The sequence below is a fragment of the Hordeum vulgare genome, chromosome 5H (assembly GCF_904849725.1).
Source record: "Hordeum vulgare subsp. vulgare chromosome 5H, MorexV3_pseudomolecules_assembly, whole genome shotgun sequence".
NCBI classification, from domain to species: Eukaryota; Viridiplantae; Streptophyta; class Magnoliopsida; order Poales; family Poaceae; genus Hordeum; species Hordeum vulgare.
The window spans coordinates 510,177,963-510,199,684 of NC_058522.1; the positions used below are offsets into that span (position 1 = coordinate 510,177,963).

A 21,722-nucleotide genomic window follows, 5' to 3' on the forward strand; every position below is an offset into this window, starting at 1 on the left:
TTCGTCGTGAAAACACAGGAATACGCTTTTCAAATGTCATAGCAAGAGCCCGTGTTTTACGCCTTCGAAGCAGTCCCGTCACGGGCACACATCACGGGCCCATCGGCCAGAAATCCGTCCGAAACTTTGCGGCAACGAGCAACGCGTCTCCCGCAAAAAAATTCATCCAAAAACTGTAAGGTCCCACCTGCCAGAAATCCACCGATGCGCACCTCCTCCTCAGGAAAGAAACACACCTCTCCGCCACGTCACCGATCCGCGCCACCCCTCTGCTCCCGCTCCAGCCCATCGATCCCTCATCCGACGGATGGCAGCCCACATCACGCGGATCGTTGCCGCTCCTGGCCCCAAAGCCAGCGGCTATAAATCCGCCGCGCCCCACAATACTCCGCCATCGACCTCATCTCTCCACCTCACAAGGATAAGTCACCCTCACCGGAGAGAAGCGAGAAGATGTCGGGCCGCGGCAAGGGAGGCAAGGGGCTCGGCAAGGGCGGCGCCAAGCGCCACCGGAAGGTCCTCCGCGACAACATCCAGGGCATCACCAAGCCGGCGATCCGTCGTCTCGCGCGCAGGGGCGGCGTGAAGCGCATCTCGGGGCTCATCTACGAGGAGACCCGGGGCGTGCTCAAGATCTTCCTCGAGAACGTCATCCGCGACGCCGTCACCTACACCGAGCACGCCCGCCGCAAGACCGTCACCGCCATGGACGTCGTCTACGCACTCAAGCGCCAGGGGCGCACCCTCTACGGCTTCGGAGGCTAGGCCACCAACCAGATTTAGAGAGTTCTAGGGTTCGTGGTCGTTGGTGTAATGGCAGCATCTCGCTGTTGTTTGCTGTCTTCTGTAGAATCGAACGGAATCGAATGGAAATTGGTGTGGATTATGCCTGAATTTTTCAGCGGTCTACCATTGTGTTGCCTGATCCCCCATTCTGTGGCTCTATTTTGCTGTCTGCAAATTGTCGAATGTAGGAGCTCCCGGCTTCCGATTTCAACTTGCCCCAAATCCGTTCTTATTGCTTCAGTGTGCCGTTCAAAATCCATGGAGTGTGCACGGATCCACACCGTCGCAGAACGCAGAGCTCGTCGGTGGTGCAGGTACGGGACCTCCACACTTATTCCGTTCAGCAATTTCGTCTGTGCTTTTCGTTTTCACTACTGCCTCGTTCATTCATGTGGCATGCCCTCTGCTTCTGCAACAGCTCGCGTCGGCCCTTGACCATTACTAGCCTTGGGATGCGGATGCGGCCATGGGCGACCCTGTGGCTGGGATAGCGTGCAGAGCTCACCTCTGCCACGAATCTGCTTTGTTGCCCCCGCACGATCGGTCGGTACGCATCTGCTTTACCTGCCTCCTTTGTCTTCCCACATGTTATCATCATCGATTCCGCTTCCCGATGGCTTAACCACATGAAAATCTGCTCTTCTGATATAATCAGAAGTTTTCCTAACTTAAATTTGAAGTTATAAGTCGTGAAAGCCGAGTAGCTAGCATGACCACTTGAATTGTGATGGGACTCATGGGAGACAGCTGAATCATTTTGCTCAAATTAGATTTTGACTTACCTGATCCAACTTCTTGAATGACAATAAACAGTGTCTGGCCAAATGCCAGGCCCCAGAGTGTCCCCGCAACATATCAGATTAGTAGCTAGGGTTCATGGTTGGGCAGGCAGACAGTCTCTTGCTGCTGTTTGCTCTGGTCTGTGCTTCATGTTAGGATGTACGAGGAACTGGCTGCTGCTTGTTCGCTGGAATGGATTGGGTAGCAGTAAACCTCAGTTGTTTACCTTGAATAATCTCTTGGCGCTCCTAGTCTACATTTGTGCGTTCTTCCTTCTGCTCCCCAATTTCTTGTTCTGTGTGATAAACTAAGCAGTTACTCCGCTGATGTGGTTGGAAACTGTTACGTATTTCTTAACAAAGTAGTGCAAACTTTGGCTCATAATGACCATAGCTGCAGCAAATTGTATGATGCTTTGGGGTGTAATTCATTCGGTCTGCCTGTGACATCACAGATCCATTTAACAGTTACTCACCCATCATTTGTTAGTATTGTTACACCCACGTTTATAGTTTTACCATGGTCCATTTATTTACTGTTTATACCGAGCCCCACCCTAATGCCATCTTCTTTGCGGGTCCATGAAGCATATACGTGATACAACGGTGATCGTTCTGTATATTCTTAAGTAAAACAATGCAATTTTCCAAACCACGACAGCTGACAAAACATACATCTGTACTGACTAGCGACACTAAAATAGTTGTTTTTTCAAGGAAACATAACAGTCACTTGATTTAATATAAGGCTCTTCTGCCATAAGGATGCTTGTTGAGATACAAGGTGTCAATTATTTTTATGTAGGCTTAAAATCAAGAGCATTTTGATGTCAAGAGCTGGGCTATCCAAATGACAATGTAAGTATGTTGTACTTAACCCACTATTTATTTATCCTGTCAGCAGAGGAACTAAAAAAACAAAATGTTCTTGGCATTCTATGGCTTCTTTTTATGTTTTGGACCATAATACAGGGTTTTCTGTACTTGACACGACATGCAAGTAAACATACATCAAATGAAGTTTACTTATGATCCTGAGTATATAACATAGTTGATAAATGTTCAGTTTCGTTCTTATTTCACTGCCTCAATCTTTTGTGTGGGAACATCATGTGAAAACTCTACCAATAGAATATATATTATATTCAAAGAAAATAAACTACACACTACATTCTACAAGAGTCCAAAGGACTTAGAAGACAAAATGAAAGAACACTAAGGAAGCAATTATACCCCCTTTAACCATTATGAAGGAGCAAAAATCATCTTAGGAGATGCTCTAATTAAAATGTACTGCTGAAAACTGTAGAGTTATTTCCTGTAGTGAAGGTAAAACAAACTTGCTCAAATAAAGACTTGCTGAAATATTCTGTAGAGCCGTTAAGGTAGCAGCTCTTTTGTCTTATTCTTTTGCTATGAGTACACAAGTGACAGATATGCTACTGTCTTCAGGAAAGGCCTGCATAATCAGCAGGTCCATATGGCTGGAACCATTCAGCGAGGAATCCTTTCTTTCTTCTAGGATTGCATCCGATATCTTGGCACAACAAATCATTAAACCAAATATTCACAGTGCTTAAACAAGATCGTCTAAAATACTTTCCATTGTAAAGATTCTTGTACTTTGCCCACTCTGCTACACTCCCTTCCATGCGTCTTATGCTTGGCAACTGGAAGCCACCAGCCAGGAAATGGATTACCCAATTAGCTATCCTCTCTGAGACATATATGTCGGTAAGGCTCTCGGAATATCCGACTATTGCCAACTGAGGAATTCGAGGATGGATGCATTCTCTGTTAATTAATTTAATCCATTTAATAAATGAGATTACTATACATAACATAAAGTAAACATGCAAATTTTACATCCACCTAAATTAATAGTTTGATTTTATTAAGCTTGTTATTTTTATCGAGCCAAAGCAAGAGATAGAAAAGCAGTTAACAACTTCAAAGTGCGTGCATGCTTTTGATATATATTACTCCCTCTGTAACTTCTTATAAGACGTTTTTAGAGTCCATGACAGTGTCAACAAACGTCTTATATTAAGTTACAGAGATTGTACTTTGGTGAGATCTTGCAACAGTGCATAATGTATATCATTTTGTACTGAATAATTTCCACATTGAATGTGGATTCCATCAAGGGAACTCACAGTGTGATTTCTTACTTCCTAACCTCATTATCAGTTCACCTTTTCCCTTAGTTTTTCGTGTTACAATTGTTAAGTGGCATTGCAGTTCTTTAGGAAAATAGTGTTCTCCCTAGCCTATTGTTTATTGTCCCCAAACATGCCAACCCCCCAAAATTGTCCAACCTGTACCTGTATAGTGGAACCGATGTATCTGATGATCCTGCCACTATATTTCTGCACCAGTTTGCTGTGAAGATGTCCCTGAGCTTCTGGTCTCCTTTGAATCCTGTTGCTAGAATTACGATATCACTCTTTATGCTTTCTTCTCCATCCTCCAGGATGATCCCATCACTGCAGAAGCTGAACCGCTTGGATTTCTTAAGAATAATGCTGCCATCTTCAACCCTGTCATAAAACCCTTTTGGCAGCATTGCAATCAAGCAAGAAGACATAGCAAAGGAGAAGCTGTAGTCAGGTACCATCCCATGTTTTTGTAAAGGAATGCTTTGCTTGAGATAAGTTTCAATTACTTTTGTACTTGCCCATCTCTGAAAACAACAGGAGTTGTGGATTAGTGAGCTTTCTATGCAGACGTTCTTTATATGAAATCAAATTGACCATTGACTGCTTTCAAAATTCTAGTCAAGTAGGATAATTGTTTACCAAGGGAGAGAGTGCACTAGCCAACATGTAGTGCAGAAATCCTTCACCGGGTTTATGAACAAATAGTTGCGAGATACGGTTCAGATAGAAGTAATTAAGGTTAACTCCCCATATGCTAAATTTGTCAACCCGCCAGTGTATTGTTCTATGTACCATGGTGCACGGCTGAGCTGCACCTGCATTGGGACAGAAGTATCAGACACATATTCCTTTGAACAATTATTACTAGTTAGTGCGGTCTTAGTTCTCTTGGACCCACCGTTCACTTTGGCAACCTCTGCAGCAATGTCAAATGCTGATTTTCCGGACCCAATTATTGTCACACTTTTTCCTTTAACAAATTCTGCCGCATTATCCATGTAAGAGTAGTCCATAGAGTGCAATATTTTGCCCTTGAAGAACTCAGGCCCTTTATTCGCTGGAAATTCTGGGATATTTGGGGTCCCACTATGCCTTCCGATGCACAGTATGAGAAAATCCACTTGAAAAACCTACAACAGGATATTACTTATGCATAGTTACAGTCTGCATAACCTACAGAGTGATTCCAGGCATGTGTGAATGCATTATATTTTTCAATCGGACTGTCTTAGTTCATATTTTCCTAGTTCAGGATGATGTTCCCTTATTTCTGATGAATGAAAAATATCTGTACCATTCGTGAAAAATCATTTTTTTGTCATATGGTTCTGTGATTGTCCTCTCTTAGCAGTTATACTATGCACATGTGTGGAGTCAATGCATTGGACTCATCATATTACCAAGTACTCCCTCTGTAACAAAATGTAGGACGTTTTTAACAATTGTACGTGAAACAGAGAAGTCTTATATTTTTTTACAGAGGCAGTAGTTATTTACCACCACTGCACACCATAGTAAAAACAAAAGTGAATCACAATACCCCACTTAGACGCAACCTGCACCTGGGCTTTATGTTTGTGCATGTACAAACATCTATATTTTGGAACTCTGAGCAAAGGTGGATATCCCAAGGGATTGGCGGATTGCACATACCTCAATGTTACCATTTTTCAGGTCCTTCACTGTAAGGTTCCACCCTCTATCTTTCGCAACTCTGAACGCCTTCCCGTCATCACCAGACCAATGCTCCCACCCCATAATCTCTTCCTCGTTTGCACCAAAGTATTCAACTCCAAGCACCTGGCTATTGAACTTGATACACTTTAAGAGGTCAAACTCACGTGCATACAACCTGAGGTACTCCATGACTTGACGGTGGCCTGGGTACGTCGCGGTCACGCCCGCCGGCCACGCCAGGTCCGAGAACCGGAACGATGTCGTTGGCGCCTGAAGCCTCGTTGACTCCAAGGTATGCGCCCACACTCCTCCGATGGTGTCATCGGCCTCGAATACCACCGGGCTGAACCCCTTGTCTAACGCGTGCTTGCAGGCTGCTAGGCCGCTCACACCAGCACCAACGATTCCCACCCTCTTCCTGTCCATTTTTTGCTGCTCTTATTCAGAGTTATTGGAAGGAATGAGGGCCTGAGGATGGAGGCGAGAGGGTGCCTATTATTTAAACCCTGGTGCTGGATGAGGCCGAACCACCACTTGCTTTGTATCTTTCGTTGTTTTCTTCGTTTATTTCTGTCACCTTCTGGCCCCATGGCCTTTTTTATTTTCCGTCAATTATCTTTTTTGTCTTCAGCGATACATGTACAAATGGCTGATGGATGAGTTTTAAGATGCTTGCTAATTTATATCGACATCAACTGACATGCAGTGTTAACTTTCGAAAACTATCTTGTGTTGCATGTTGAGGTAATGCTGCATACATTATGGCCTGGTGGCATCAGGATTACCCCAGTAATAAACATAAAGGAAGTCACTGACATCCGTAAGTATGAGTCACATAAAAACTGCTCACCCAGAGTGGAAGGTTTTAGTCGACCAGTTGTGATGGTTCAGTATGTACTGTTTATGACTTTGATGACACTTCCGTGACATGTTTTCTTTTCATAGGTGAGCATCATCTAGCTAGGCAGCTAATATTTTCAGGGTAGTCATTTGGACCCATTTCGATATTTATTAGATGATTTTCATATTCGGTGGTGGTGGTGGTGGTGGTGGTTACACTTGGTTGAAGGAAGGAATCCCTTGAAAGGGACAATTTACATGTCACAGAAGAGTAGCTAAAGTTCTGGGTTCATTGTGCGCACTCTTGCTGTCTTTCAGTCGTTATTTCTGAATAGTGTTGGAAATCAATTGACAAGTCCCTTCACCCTTTTAATTTTATGGCGTGTCTAGTTGGTCACTCATTTTTCGTGAGGAAATTAACATAAAGCATATTGCCATCTTCCTGAAACTGATACGGGAGAATGGTTTACCGATTGAAAGGTTCCTGGAAGAATGGTAGTAATTCGAGTTCAGTGCTGACTTTTGCTGGGCCTATATTTTGGAACATGGCAGCAAATGTAGTTCACTGCCGACTTACTGCATTCTATGCACTCTGTTTGTACAATAGTCATCCGATAACAATGACCCTTTCAGTTGCAAAGGTCTCACGGCTTGACACACTGGCTATATCTGTTCATGAAATTTGTCTGCAAGTATTGCTGGTGGCGGCATTGTTAGTTCTGGATGCGTTGGCCGTTTCTGCCCAGATGCTGCAACTTATTCAGTTGCACTTTTTAAATATAATTCGTTTACACTGTCAATTTCAAAACAATCGTCGTTGCTTCGGACTTCACTATGTTTTATCTTTCTGGATGGGAACTACAACATGATCTTAAGTTTTTTTTACCATAAGGTAGGATGCTTGTTTAGATATAAGGTTTCAACTATTTTTACGCAGACTACACTCTAGAACACATTGATGTCAAGAGCTGGGCGTTGTCTACGCAATCAGCAGGCCAATTCAAATATAAAGTTCTTAGCACTACGTTGACATATTTTTATGATTTAGACTATTGTACAGGGTTTGATACATTTAACACAACATGAAAAGATCTGATATGTAGGTGCACTGTAACATACTCCCTCTGTCCCATAATATGAGATCATTTTGCAAACTGTTTTAGCTTGCAAAATGATCTTATACTATGGAACGGAGGGAGTAGCTGATAAATGTTCAGCTCTCTCCCACTATCTGAAATTATGGGGATAGAATGAAAACCCAGTACCAGTGAATATATATATTATACAATAGTAATAAAAAAATACATTTCACAAGAGTCCAAATGACTTAAAAATCAAAACAAACAAAACTATGGGAGGCATCTAGTCCTCCTCTAGCCACTCTGAAAGGGCAAAGGGCATCTTAAGAGCACTGATGCATTCAGAAAAGTGTAGAGCTATTTTTCTGTAGTTATGGTAACACTAAACTTGCCAAGACAAACACTTCCTAAAATCATCTATAGAGCCCTGAAGGTAGCACTCTTGTCTCAGCTTCTTTTCCTATTGAATACACTAGTGAGAAATGTGCTGTTGTCTTCAGCAAATACCTGCATAGTCAGCAGGCCCATATGGCTGGAACCATTCAGCCAGGAATCCTTTCTTCCTTCTAGGGTTGCATCCGATGTCTTGGCACAACAAATCATTAAACCAAATATTCACGGTGCTTATACAAGATCTGCGGAAATATTTTCCATTGTAAAGATCCTTGTACTTTGCCCACTCTGCTACATTCTCTTCCATGCATCTTATGCTTGGCAACTGGAATCCGCCAGCTAGGAAATGGATTACCCAATTGGCCATCCTCTCCGAGGCATATATGTTGGTAAGGCTCTCAGAGTATCCAACTATTGCCAACTGAGGAATTCGAGGGTGGATGCATTCTCTGTTAATTTCAAACATTTTAATAAATGAGATCACTATACTCAACATAAAGTAAACATTTTAAATTTACTATTATGTACCATAATATTTCAATTTTATGAAGCTCGTCATTCTTTTCAAGCCAAAACATAAGATGCCTACTATGCTGATAATGGTGTTACATAGTTGATAGAGAAGTAGTTAACAGCTTCAAAAGTGAGTGCATGCTGTTGATATATGTTATTCCCTCTGTTTCTAAATATGAAGTCTTTTTAGAGTTCCACTACGGACTACATGCGAAGCAAAATGAGTGAATCTACACTTTAAAGTATGTCTATATACATCCGTATGTAGTTCATAGTGAAATCTTTAAAAAGACTTATATTTAGGAATGGAGGAAGTAGTTTGCTAAGATCTTGTAGTACTGCAGAATGTATATATTCTTGTACTTGTTGAAGTGTATATGTGGATTGCCTAGCCCTTCCCTCACCAAACTATTAGTTCACTTTCCCTTATTTTTGTTAAGTGGTGGCACAGTTCCGTAGGGAAAAATATGTATTCATTAGCACAGTATTTATTGTCCACCAAATGTGCCAAGCAAAAAGAGAAGTTGTCCAACCTGTACCTGTATAAAGGAACTGATGTATCCGATGATCCAACCACTATATTCCTACACCAGTTTGCTGTGAAGATGTCCCTAAGCTTCTGGTCTCCTCTGAATCCTGTTGCTAGAATTACAATATCACTTTTTATGCATTCATTTCCATCCTCCAGTATGATTCCATTGCTGCAGAAGCTGAACCTCTTGGACTTTTTTAGAATAATGCTGCCCTCATCAACCCTGTCATAAAACCCTTCTGGTAGCAATGCAATCAAGCAAGAAGACATGGCGAAGGAGTAGCTGTAGTCCGGTACCATCCCATGCTTTTCTAGAGGAATCCTTTGCTTGAAGTAGGTTTCAATTACTTTTGTAATTGCCCATCTCTGAAACAACAGGAGTTTTGTGGATGCATGAGCTTTCTATGCACAAGTTCTTTATATGAAATAAATTTACCATCGACTACTTTCAAAACTCTTTTTAAGCTGGAAATAAATTATTTACCAAGGGGGAGAGTGCACTAGCCAATAAATAGTGCAGAAATCCTTCACCAGGTTTATGAACAAGTAGTTGCGAGATGCGGTTAAGATAGAAGTAACTAAGGTTAATTCCCCATATGCTAGATTTATCAACCAGCCAGTGCCTCGTTCTACATATCATGGTGCATGGCTGATCTACATCTGCATTGGAATAGAAGTGTCAGGCACATATTCCTTTGAATACATTATTGCTAGTTAACGAGGTCTTAGTTCTCTTGGACTCACCATTCACCTTGGCAACCTCCGCAGCAATGTCAAATGCTGATTTTCCAGACCCAATTATTGTCACACTCTTCCCTTTAACAAATTCAGCTACATTGTCCATGTAAGAGTAGTCTATAGAGTGCAATATTTTTCCCTTGAACAACTCGGGCCCTTTATTAGCTGGAAATTCTGGGATATTTGGGGTCCCACTATGCCTTCCGATGCACAGTATGAGAAAATCCACTTGAAAAACCTGTGACAGGAGATTGCTTATACAAAGGTGTGCTATATAGCCTACAGAGTGATTCCGCGTATAAGGTAAAAATGCATTACATTATTCAAGCAGACACATCTTATTTGAGATTTTTCTGGTCAGCTGATGTATTCATAGATCCTATGAATGAACAATATTTTCTCACTCTAGTATATTTGAGATTTTTCTGGTCAGGTGATGTATTTATAGATCCTATGAATGAACAATATTTTCCTCACTCTAGTATATTTCTTGTCTGGCTGTGTGATTCTTCTCCCTTATTATGCACTTACATGAAGTCGATGCGTAGGACTCATCTGTGCCAACTGCCTAGCTATCTACTGCCATTCTATATTTCTATACATCACATTGAAATCAGAATATAGTCAGAATACCCCATTTAGACACAACGTGCTATCTGAGCTCTATGTGTGCATTTGCAAGCATGTAGATATCTGAACTCAGAGGCAGAACAAGACAGGTATATGAGGGTCCCAAGGGATTGCACGTACCTCAACATTACCAATTTTCAGGTCCTTCACTGTGATGCTCCACCCTCCATCCTTGCCAGCTCCGAATGCCGTCCCATTGCCAGACCAATGCTCCCACTCCATGATCTCTTCCTCGGTCGCACCAAGGTATTCAACTCCCAACACCTGACTATTGAACTTGATACACTTAAGGAGGTCAAACTCGCACACGTACGACCTGATGTACTCCATGACTTCCCGGTGGCCTGGGTACGTCGCTGTCACGCTTGCAGGCCATGCCAGGTCTGAGAACCGGAATGATGTCGTAGGCGCCTGAAGCCTCGTTGACTCCAAGGTATGCGCCCACACTCCACCAATGGTGTCATCGGCCTCGAATACTACCGGGCTGAATCCCTTGTCTAGTGCGTGCTTGCAGGCTGCTAGGCCGCTCACACCAGCACCAACAATGCCTACCCTCTTCCTGTCCATTTTTACTGCTTTTCTTCAGAGTTCTGGCTAGGAAGGAGTCGAGGATGGAGAGGAAAGGGTGTCTGTTATATAAACTTGGGTTTGATTCTCTGGATGGGTTAGATCTTTTTAAAATCTCAAGATCTTTTGGGTGGCTGGATGAGGCCGAACGGACCACCACTTGCTTGGTATCTTTCGTTGTCTTCTTGGTTTATTCCTGTCACCCTCTGACCACATGTCCTGTTTTATTTTCTTCAGTTATCCTTTTTGTCTTCAGCGACATGCTGGGAGTATGGGATGGGTCTGCAAGTAGCTTATGTATGAGTTTTCAGATGCTTGCTAATTTATAGACCCCTTTCAAATTTAAATCGACATCAACTGGCATGTAGAGTTAACTTTGGAAAACAACCTCATGTTGCACGTTGAGGTGATATTGCATACCTTATAGTCAGGCGGCATCAGGATTGCTCCAGTAAGTCTGAAGAGAGTCACTTACAGGTTACAGCCATAGTATGAGCACCTGATTTATTGACTCAATGTCATGCCGCCACATAAAAGTAAACTGCCAACACAGCTTCTAGTTGCCCATGTTTGATGGTTCAATACGTAGTGTGTGTGATTTTGATGACACCTCCATAGCAGGTGGGTTTGGTTTAAGAGGTGAGCATCATCTAGCTGGACAGCTAATATTCTTAGAAATCATTTGGACCCATTTTTTTATATATGATTATCATATTCGGTGGTGGTGGTTACTTGGTTGGAAGAGAGTACATATCTAGGTTCATAGTGCAAACAATTGTTGTTTTCCGGTTGTTGATTCTGTTTAGTGTTGGTCTGTTGGGAATAAGTTGACACGTCTGCTCAGTAATTAATTTGAAGCATATGGGGAGTTTGTGAGGAAATTAACATGAAGCATATTGTCTTCCTCTGAAAATGGCACTGACAATGGTTTACCCGTTGGAAGGAGCCCTGGGAGGACGGTAACAAGTATGAGTTCAAAACTATCTAGTCTAGCACTTACAGATAAGAACAGAGCACCAGATCTTGTTTCAGTTGAAGAGCTTATTCTTGGAAGTTCAGTTTGTACATCTCTTGAATGCTATTTTTCTCTTCCATTCAAGAGCAACAATGGGCGTGACAGATCTCAGATGTCACGATAAAGGCTGAACTGATTGAACTTCTGAGATTACACAACCTTCTGTGTCTGAGATTACAACACCTACATCGCCCTTTCGCCACACAAAACAAATAATTTAAGCATGTCACTTCTTCAGATTTATATATCCTTGTAATCTGATGGAAGATATGGCATTAGCCAATCTGCAAAGGACCATTTCTTCCTTGTTGGTATCTTCCGTTGTTTTCTTGGTTTATTCCTGTCACCATCTGACGACATGTCCTGTTTTATTTTCTGTCAATTATTATTTTTTGTCTTCAGTGGCCCACTGGGATGAGTTCTAAAATGCTTGCTAAGCTATATGTCTCTTTCAAATTTGAATTGATATCAATGTGGCATGCAGAGTTAACCTTCGAAAACTATACTGTGTTGCACGTTGAGGTGATGATGCATACCTTAGAGCCTACCAAATAGGTGGCATCAGGATTGTCCCTGCGAACCTAAAGCATGCCACATACAGGCATAAGTAGTTAAGTACAAGCAGCTAATGTTCGGACCCAAATATCGTCCTTTGTAAAATATGTTGAGTAAATAAGCTATTTAGTTGCCAAAATTATTTTTATTGTCTACTTGAAATGCTTCAAATATGTATCCTTTGCAAAACAAGGCATTTCTCCTATGACAAGTGGGTTCTATTTTAGAAATGGGAATCATCTAGCTGGACCTCTAATATTTGTAGTTTTGCAGGGTAACCATTTGTTTTTGGACCCATATGAGGTGGTGGTGGGCTGGCGGTTACACTTGGTCGAAAGGGACATTTTTTTTTTGTCACAGTAGAATAGCTAAAGATCTGGGCTCACACTGGGACCCAAGTTCCTTCATTTTCTATTCTGAATAGTCTTGGAATTAACTGACTAGTCGGCCCACTTTCTAATTTGACGGCGTGTCTGGTTGATGTGCCCATTGTTAATGAGAAAAGTAACACAAAACACATTATCATGTTCCTGAAACTGATACAAAGAATGGTTCCTGGAAATGGCGGTAGTAGTTCGAGTCCATTGCTTACTTTCTGAACCTATGTTTTGGTACAGGGCAACAAATGTAGTCAACTAAAGAGCATATTCAGTTTGTACAATAGTCATCATAGCATCTCTAGAATGATAATCTTATTGTTTCATTTAAGGGCAGCGATGGCATGACTGCATGTCACTTCTTCAGGTTGATATCACTTCTTCAGATTGATATCCTTGTAATCTGATGGAAGATATGGCATCATCCAATCCGCAAAGAACCCTTTCTTCCTCCTGGGTTCATACCCCATGTCCTGGCACAACTGATCATTGCACCAGATGTGGAGAGCTTCAATGCAAGGTCAACGGAAGTATTCACGAGAGTACCTCTTCATGTATTCAGGAGAGCACCTCTTCATGTATTCATGCTCCATAGACTTTATGCTAGGCAACTGAAATGCTCCATCAGGGAAATGCGCCAAGCATTTGGAGCGCATGTTGACGGTGTGCAGGTTTGCTATGCTCTCAGAGTAGCAGATGTTCGCATGTTGTGGGGCTCTAGGATGCGCGCATTGCCTGCCCAGTTCACAAAAAACCACTGCATATGTATGAATAGCCAAACATGCCTGTTTAAGAGAAGGATAGGAAGGTTAAACCTGTAGAGAGGAATAATATTGGATGTTGAGCCAGTCACAATGTCTTTGAACAGGGATGATGCCAACATCTCCTTTAGCTTTTGGTCTCCCTTGTATCCGGTGGCGAATATGACCACCTTGCTCTTTGTCCTTGCGGATTCACCTTCACCTTCGTCAATGACACCTTGTTTGCAAAAGCTGAAGCTCTTTGCTTTCTTGAGAACAATGCTTCCTTGATCAACCATGCCATAGAACTTGTCGGGCAATATCATAACCAAGCAGGAGCTGATAGCCGAGAAGAAACTGCGGTCTGGCATCAATCTGTAGTAGCTCTCGACAAACTTGGAGAGCAGCCATTTCTGATCATTGTATATATTCAAGTTAAATGCATGCATGAGCACAAAAAATATATGATCTGTTTGGAAGTAAATTTTGTTAAAAAAAATCACCTGTCGAACGCAATTGACAGAAAAGATCACCCCTAAAATATATTATCAAAACGGAACAGCTCTATCGGTGACGGCAGGCGCGCCAGCTGACACGTGGCGTCTGCCGTCACACACGGAGACGACATCCCCTACCGTCACAGGCCCAGGCGGCAGGTGGCCCATACAGGATTCGGCGAGACGTGCAACGGAACGAAGCGTTTGGAAGGTGGACGCTGCCGCGTACTGGTGTGACTCGAGTACTGTAGCTGCCTCTGGCAATTTTGGAAGCTTTTTCACAGCGACCATGCATGCATGAATGCCTATGAACTTCCTCCGTTCCTAAATATAAGTCTTTGTAAAGATTTCACTAATGTACTACATACAGATATATATAAACATACTGCTTAAAAGAACGAGGGAGTAATAGTCTAGTCGTTCGCTTGGTTTGACCAGCACGCAGCATGCAAAAATCAAGTGGGCAATGCCTTGCACAAATGATGCATCTGAGGCAAAGAAACATAGTCCTTGCACAGTGCTGCAGCCACACTAGGAGGCGGCAGCGCCCACCCCCCCAGTGCTCCGTTCCGTCTGAGCATCGGCCGCGTTCGCTGAATCCTGGGGCGGGCCACCTATCGCCTGGGCCTGTGGCCGAATGGGCTGCCGTCTTCAGACGTGTTGGTTGACGCGCCTGCCGCTATGACATAGCTGGTTCGGTTTAACAATATGTTTCAGGGATGGTCTTTTCTATTAATTGCGTTTGACAGATGGTTTTTTTTAATAAAAATTCATTTGGAAGAATGGTTTAGTATAAGTAGGAACTACTAGTGGCTAGTGGCCATTACCAGAGTGATAAGAAGGTAGCAATAATGCTAAGGAGTGGCTCCTCTCCTGGCCTGTGAACTAGGAGCTCCGACAAGCGGTTGAGGTAGAAGAACCCAATGGGGACACCCCAAGCGTAGTAGTCGGGTACGATTCACTCTTCGTCCGATATATTATTGTGCATGCGTACTTGGCTCCTGAGTGCAACAACATGAACAATTAAATTAGAATATTTTCTTCGAACTCTTCTTTCTTTTGATCACCCTGCAATGGAGAGTTGCAGGAAAGCTAGCTAGAGATCTCACCATTTATACTTGTGCACTCTGCCGCAATGTCAATAGGGGACTTCTAGTAACCGACAACAGTAACGAGCTCGCGCTGACAAACCACGCATATTGTTAAGTGGGATATGTGGGTTTAATGGAATACCCACTAAACTGCTATTGGTCACAGTTTGTTGACTGCTCACTGTACATTACAACATACTGCTTCTGGCCAAGGACTATCCATTGTTCATTGCAAAATGCTGTTTCTGTATCATACTTCCTCCGTTCTTAAATATAAGTCTTTGTAGAGATTTCATTAGTGAACTGAATACGAAGCAAAATGAATAAATCTACACTCTAAGGTATATATCCTTATGTAATCTTCTAGTGAAATCAGATATTACTATAATTCACTAAGTAACACATCAGAAAAAATTCTTATTATTCTATATTACATAAGAATGTATTGTAGTTCAGTTCTTACCAATGAGTCAGATTCGAAATTCAATATAAAAAGATTGTTGAGGAACTATGCTAGCTACTACTGAAAGAGAACAATATTGTTGAGACACTTACGAGAATTAGGATGAGGGAAACCAGACGAGGGGAAGCAAGAAAGTTATTGTTTTTCCTAAATATTACTTATCAATGCAGCTGTAATATTTGGTTGCAACGAGCGCACTCGTTCAAGCAGTCTGATCCCAGTATTTTTAATATGATTGCCTTGTTACTAACAAAAGAGGAAAAGCACCTGATCACTATGTCCCCTCGCGTCTACACGTTCTCTCCGTCCTGCTATTTCTCAGCAAGATCTCACATGCATGCATTTATTTGGGCTACAAAATTTTCTAAAATCCGTAACTTTTGACTTGAGCTTTGAATTTCAAATCCGTTTTCACCATTGTGTTTGTCGCGATGAGTTATTTAAAACTAGATCTCGTACGGGTAGGTTTCGACATTTTTTTTGGCAACTATGAGTGATATTGAGACAACTTTAATGCTAGAAAAAAGAAACTTCTTATTAGTTTGCGTAGTATGATCACCTATCAACGAAAATTTCTTCAAAGTTGTCTACAATGACTAGAAAGTTAACTAACTTCATCCTTTAGCAACCACATGGCATATATGGTGAGCTATTTTCAAACTGAAATAGTTAAATTATGAGTTGGATGTGCATGCTCGGCTCCGCATGCGTTGGATATGCATTAATTCATGTACGAAAACAATTCAAAAAGCTATGACTTTCAAACCGTGTGTCAGAATTATTATATGTTTTTACTGTTTGGTTTCTCGTGACGAACTCTTCAAAACGAGATCCCATATGAATATGTTTTGGAGATTTTTTTTAAAAGCAACTTCTATGCTAGATGAGGCAACTTTAGTTCTAAACAAAAGCAACTTTGATGCTAGATGAATTGCATCGTGTGTATTAGTGAATTCACCTAGTAGGATACTAATAGTTGTGTGCATCAGTCCAATAGATGGTTACTATGTTTGCTAAGTTGCATACATCAGAAACTAATTTGTAGATAGTATAGTTGCCAATTATACAAACTTGTTTACCGTAGAGTGGAAAGTTGTCTAATATGGCTTTTATGTTGTCTCTCTCAGAAACCAAGCTGCAAGTATTGCTAAGAAGTTGCCTACGGGTGATCCCCAATTGCCTAAAATACTAAGGAAGTTGTCCATCAAGTTACATAAGTTGCCTACAATGTCGCCAAGTTTTTGTCGGATATCTATCATGATTCCAAATTTCAAAACTATGTGGGGATGGATGGTATGAGAGCCTTTTTTTTCCTACGGTAGTCTGCCCACCTATGCTAGCGAGCACGCATGTATTGACTAGTCACGTCACGGATGTTGACTAGTTACAAAAGCCGGGACAGATCAGAAGATGTATATAGGGATAATGAGAAATTTCATAGGGGGCAGATCTGACAGTTGCCCAAGCATGCCTCATGTTTTGTGTGATTTTCTCATTTTGACAAAAATCAACCAAATAAACAGTCCTACCAGGCCAAAAAAAGTTGTTTTCCTATAGCACTAAAGTTGTCTTAATATCATCTAAAGTTGCTCAAAAAAAGTTTGTCGAACCTGTCCATATGGGATCTATTTTTGAAAAAATTATCGTAAAAAACCAACTGTAAAAACGAATCTCAATTCTGACATCCGGTTCAAAAGATGTAGCTTTTTGAAAAAGGAAAGAAAATAAATAATTACACTGAAGCAGGAACCAGGTCACACAGAGTTTCTTTTAGACTGTCTTGATCGCACGTGGGTTTGCTGTTTCCCTTTTTAGAAAGCGCTCGCTCATGCAAACGGGCGTCGGTTCCCCCGCTAGTCACGCCCATTCTTTTTTTACCTTCTTCTCTTGGATCTGAGGTTCTTTGCAGATGTCGATGTCCTCATCCGGACAATCCTGATCGCTAGTTCCGGTTGCGCCGACGAAGCAACCCTCGGTCAGCATGACGACTAGTGATGCCAAGGGAGGGGCCGACCCTGAGGGGGAGGGGGAGGGGAGGCCGCCCTGGGCCCCCAAATCCAAGGGGCCCCCACCTCAGATATGTGTGAGCACTCCTTTGCAAACTATGGGTAAGTTGGTGGGGTGTGGAGAATGGGAAGAGGAATATGGCGTGGCTTAGTTGGGAGAAGATGATGGTACCAAAATCTATGGGGGGTATGGGATTCCGGGATATGAGAGCATTCAATCAGGCTATGTTGGCTAAGCAAGCCTGGCGGTTGATGGACTGCCCTGGTAGCTTATGTGCTAGGCTACTCAGAGCTAAATACTACCCTCATGGTAATCTGTTGGATACAGTATTCCCTGCTAGTTCGTTGGTAGTGTGGAAGGGTATTATCTATGGCCTTGAGTTGGTGAAGAAAGGTATTATATGGCGTGTAGGTGATGGCACTTTAATTAAAACTTGGAGAGATGCTTGGATCCCAAGGGGACATAATTTTCGGCCTATGACACCGAAGCGCAATTGTAGATTCAACTGGGTGGCAAACTTTCTCGACGGTCATGGTGCATGGAATGTGCAAAGATTGTGTGAATACTTTTGGGAGATGGATGTGCGTGAAATTCTAAAGATCCCTACCTCACCGCGGCAGGGCCAATATTTCCTTGCTTGGTTCTCGGAGAAGAACAGCCAATTCACGGTTCGGAGTGCATATCGGCTTGCCACCATGGGTCTTGTCGCAGGTGTGGTTGCGTCCAACATCAGTCCAACCGGCGAGCGGCCGGCCTGGCGCTGCATATGAGATGCTAAAGTGCCCCTAAAGATGAGAATTTTGGCGTGGAAGGTGGTCTCGGCTGCTCTGGCCACAAATTTCCGCAAAAACTACCGCCATATATCTACGAGGGCTACATGCCCCTTATGCGCAAAGGAGAAGGATACAAGCTTCCATGCCTTAGTTGCTTGCGATCATGCTCGTGTGATTTGGATGCAGATGAGGTCGGTGTGGAAATTACCCCATCAGGAGGTGTTGCAAGACACGGGGCAGGAGTGGTTGTTGAATTTGTTGGCAAATTGTGATGGATTGATGAGGGAATGCGTGATAATGTTGTTGTGGCGGATCTGGTCCCTTCGTTCTGATTTAGTGCATGGAAAGGAAGTGCCATCGGTGGCTATGACAGTCTTATATCTGCAGAGTTATATGTAGTCCTTACATTTATCGAGGAGGTATTCCACAAAAGAGATCATTAAAGGGAAGATGTCGTTGTTCCAGGAGGAGTCGGCGGTGGTGCAGAAGGTTATCCAGGTCCATCCATGGCCGAGGCCACCGCCGGATCAACTGGCTCCGTCTGTTGATGGATCTTATTCACAGACTGATGGTTCTGCGGTGGCACACATGATTCTAAGACGACATAACGGGAGTGTGATATTTGCGGCATACCGGTGCATCTTTCATTACAATGATGCATTGAAGGCAGAGCTACATGCACTTATGCACGGTATGGCGTTGGCTATCCAACACTCTGTCCTTCCCATCACCGTCTAGTCCGATTATGCTATGGCTCTGTCCGCCATGTGTGGTGATAGTTTATTAAGATCGACCTATGGACATCTAGTAGCTGAGATTCGTCATCTTATGATAGATAGAGTTTTTATTCCTTTTAAAATTAGTCGTGTGCAGAATAGGGTAGGACATCGATGTCGGAAATATGCCCTAGAGGCAATAATAAATTAGTTATTATTATATTTCTTTGTTCGTGATAATCGTTTATTATCCATGCTATAATTGTATTGACTGCAAACTCAAATACATGTGTGGATATATAGACAAAACAATGTCCCTAGTAAGCCTCTAGTTGACTAGCTCGTTGATCAAAGATGGTCAAGGTTTCCTAACCATAGACAAGTGTTGTCACTTGATAACGGGATCACATCATTAAAAGAATCATGTGATGGACAAGACCCAAACTGTGAATGTAGCATATTGATCGTGTCGTTTTATTGATATTGTTTTCTGCGTGTCAAGTACTTATTCCTATGACCATGAGATCATATAACTCACTGGCACCGGAGAAATACCTTGTGTGTATCAAACGTCACAAAGTAATTGGGTGACTATAAAGGTGCTCTACAGGTATCTCTGAAGGTGTCCGTTGAGTTAGTATGGATGAAGACTGGGATTTGTCACTCCGTATGACGAAGAGGTATCTCGGGGCCCACTCGGTAGCACAACATCACACACAAGCCTTGCAAGCAATGTGACTAAGTGTAAGTCACGGGATCTTGTATTACGGAATGAGTAAAGAGACTTGCCGGTAACGAGATTGAAATAGGTATGCGGATACCGACGATCGAATCTCGGGCAAGTAAGATACCGAAGGACAAAGGGAATGACATACGGGATTATATGAATCCTTGACACTGAGGTTCAACCGATAAGATCTTCGGAGAATATGTAGGATCCAATATGGGAATCCAGGTCCCGCTATTGGATATTGACCGAGGAGTGCCTCGGGTCATGTCTACATAGTTCTCGAACCCGCGGGGTCTGCACACTTAAGGTTCGGCGATGTTTTAGTATAGTTGAGTTATATGTGTGGTTACCGAATGTTGTTCGGAGTCCCGGATAAGATCACAGACGTCACGAGGGTTTCCGGAATGGTCCGAAAACGAAGATTGATATATAGGATGGTTTCATTTGGTCATAGGAAAGTTTCGGGCAATTCCGGTAGTGTACCGGGAGTGACGAATGGGTTCCGGGAGTTAACCGGGAGGGGCCCACCCAGCCAGGAGTGAGTCCAAGGCACTAGGGTGGCGCCATAAGTCCTTAGTGGGCTGGTGGAGTTAGCCCAAGGGGCCCATGGTGCCACATAAGAAAATACCAAAAGAAAATAAAAGAAAAAGGGAAAGAGGGAGGTGGGAAGGAAGAGGAGGACTCCTCCTTGGAGAATGAGTCCTCCTCCTCCCCTTGGCCAGCGCACCTTGAGGGCTTGTCCCTCAAGACTAGCCATCCCCCTCCCTTCTATATATAGTGGTGTTTTAGGGCTGATTTGAGACAACTTTTGCCACGTGCAACTCAACCCTAGACCACATAGTTCTACCTCTAGATCGGATTTCTGCGGAGCTCGGGGGGAGCCCTGGAGGAGTAGATCATCACCACCACCGGAGCCCCATCACGCTGTCGGAGAACTCATCTACTTCTCCGTCTTGCTTGCTGGATCAAGAAGGCCGAGATCATCGTCGAGCTGTACGTGTGCTGAACGCGGAGGTGCCGTCCGTTCGGCGCTAGATCGGAACGGATCGTGGGACGGATCGCGGGACGGTTCGTGGGACGGTTCGAGGGACGTGAAGACGTTCCACTACATCAACCGCGTTTCTTAGCGCTTCCTGCTGTACGATCTACAAGGGTACGTAGATCCAAATCTTCTCTCGTAGATGGACATCATCATGATATGTCTTCGTGTGCGTAGGATTTTTTTTGTTTCCTATGCAATGTTCCCCAACAATCGATTAACCATGTATACTCGGACAAAGATACTATTGCTGTTTGGCTTGGTCGAGGTCCTCCGTATGTTGAGGAACTCTTGCCGCTTGATTGTAACCCTATGATTTTGGAATAAAACTCTTTTACCAGCGTAAAAAAAATTGCCAGGTCGCTAGAGCGCCATTAGAGGAGTACAAACTTTTTCTTCTCCACGAAGAAGAAAGCTAAACCATTTGGAGTGATGTGCCTCACATGATAGAAAAAAAAAACGTTTTTCCTTTTCGGATCGTGCCTCTCGAAAAAAAAGAACGTACCTCTCACAGAAAAAAAACCGCTTCTCTCGTGAAAAAGAAAGCAGAGAACGCATTTTTCCCCTTTTCTGGACGTGCCTCTCGCGAAGGCAAAACTATGTCTTTTACGGAAGCAACAGCGTGGGCGGACGCGAGGGCGAGAGGCCGGGGCGCGGGCGAGGCAGACGCCGGGGCGCAGGCAGGGGCCAGCACGGGCTGCGGAGCAGGCTGGCCGGGGCTGCTGCGCCGAGTCGGGCTGGGAATGGAGGTCGTGTACCAGGCCGCACCGGAGCTCGCGGGCGGGACGGTCGGTGTGTCTTTCCAGTGCCGGAGCATGTCATTCATGTTAAAGCCCACGGTGCGCCGTGGCTGCTGTGTCCGAGCTAAAGCTCGCGCAAGCCCATGTGAGGAGCCGCTGGGAAGGGAGGTTTTGTCCAATTTTTCAATTCACAATTTTAGCCACAAAATACACCAGGGATAAAATGGACCTTTAATCTTGCATTTAACGGTGTTAGTTATCAAAACTGACGGAAATGTCATAAAGG

General features: G+C 43.2%; 3 protein-coding genes, 1 long non-coding RNA gene and 1 pseudogene across 5 annotated transcripts; 2 read left to right on the forward strand and 3 right to left on the reverse strand.

The window, feature by feature from the left end:
- Nucleotides 1-388: 388 nt before the first annotated feature.
- LOC123451840 (histone H4) lies at nt 389-894 on the forward strand. Its single transcript, XM_045128384.1, has one exon. The coding sequence runs from the start codon at nt 454-456 to the stop codon at nt 763-765; it is 312 nt and encodes a 103-aa protein (XP_044984319.1). The 5' UTR covers nt 389-453; the 3' UTR covers nt 766-894.
- A 222-nt stretch (nt 895-1,116) lies between these two features.
- On the forward strand, nt 1,117-4,128 carry LOC123451843. Its single transcript, XR_006632503.1, has 3 exons — nt 1,117-1,333; nt 2,371-2,423; nt 4,039-4,128. It is a non-coding gene; the product is annotated as an uncharacterized LOC123451843 (long non-coding RNA).
- Nucleotides 2,833-6,101, reverse strand: LOC123451839 (probable flavin-containing monooxygenase 1). Of its 2 annotated transcripts, none has more exons than XM_045128382.1 (5): nt 5,378-6,101; nt 4,623-4,854; nt 4,364-4,539; nt 3,890-4,248; nt 2,833-3,359 (listed from the first exon to the last, which is right to left on the reverse strand). In XM_045128382.1, exons 1-5 carry the CDS (start codon nt 5,825-5,827, stop codon nt 3,014-3,016), a joined length of 1,563 nt encoding a protein of 520 aa, XP_044984317.1. In that variant the 5' UTR covers nt 5,828-6,101; the 3' UTR covers nt 2,833-3,013. The 2 variants fall into 2 exon arrangements, with proteins under 2 accessions (XP_044984317.1, XP_044984318.1); XM_045128383.1 differs by having other exon boundaries at nt 2,890-3,331.
- A 1,386-nt stretch (nt 6,102-7,487) lies between these two features.
- On the reverse strand, nt 7,488-10,780 carry LOC123451844 (probable flavin-containing monooxygenase 1). The gene is made up of 5 exons (XM_045128386.1): nt 10,247-10,780; nt 9,503-9,734; nt 9,243-9,418; nt 8,766-9,124; nt 7,488-8,162 (listed from the first exon to the last, which is right to left on the reverse strand). Exons 1-5 carry the CDS (start codon nt 10,691-10,693, stop codon nt 7,817-7,819), a joined length of 1,560 nt encoding a protein of 519 aa, XP_044984321.1. The 5' UTR covers nt 10,694-10,780; the 3' UTR covers nt 7,488-7,816.
- Nucleotides 10,781-12,990: 2,210 nt separating this feature from the next.
- Nucleotides 12,991-21,522, reverse strand: LOC123397072 (annotated as a pseudogene).
- Between the last annotated feature and the right edge of the window lie 200 nt (nt 21,523-21,722).

Excerpts from the sequence above, each read along its gene's own strand:
- LOC123451840 (XM_045128384.1), top strand. The coding sequence starts at position 454 with ATGTCGGGCCGCGGCAAGGGAGGCAAGGGGCTCGGCAAGGGCGGCGCC.
- LOC123451839 (XM_045128382.1), bottom strand. The coding sequence starts at position 5,827 with ATGGACAGGAAGAGGGTGGGAATCGTTGGTGCTGGTGTGAGCGGCCTA. Across the intron at positions 4,855-5,377 it reads TGAAAAATGGTAACATTGAG|GTTTTTCAAGTGGATTTTCT; the intron begins GTATGTGCAATC and ends ATCCTGTTGTAG. Across the intron at positions 3,360-3,889 it reads ACATCGGTTCCACTATACAG|AGAATGCATCCATCCTCGAA; the intron begins GTACAGGTTGGA and ends ATTAATTAACAG.
- LOC123451844 (XM_045128386.1), bottom strand. The coding sequence starts at position 10,693 with ATGGACAGGAAGAGGGTAGGCATTGTTGGTGCTGGTGTGAGCGGCCTA. Across the intron at positions 9,419-9,502 it reads GGAGGTTGCCAAGGTGAATG|ATGTAGATCAGCCATGCACC; the intron begins GTGAGTCCAAGA and ends ATTCCAATGCAG. Across the intron at positions 9,125-9,242 it reads CTAGTGCACTCTCCCCCTTG|AGATGGGCAATTACAAAAGT; the intron begins GTAAATAATTTA and ends CTGTTGTTTCAG.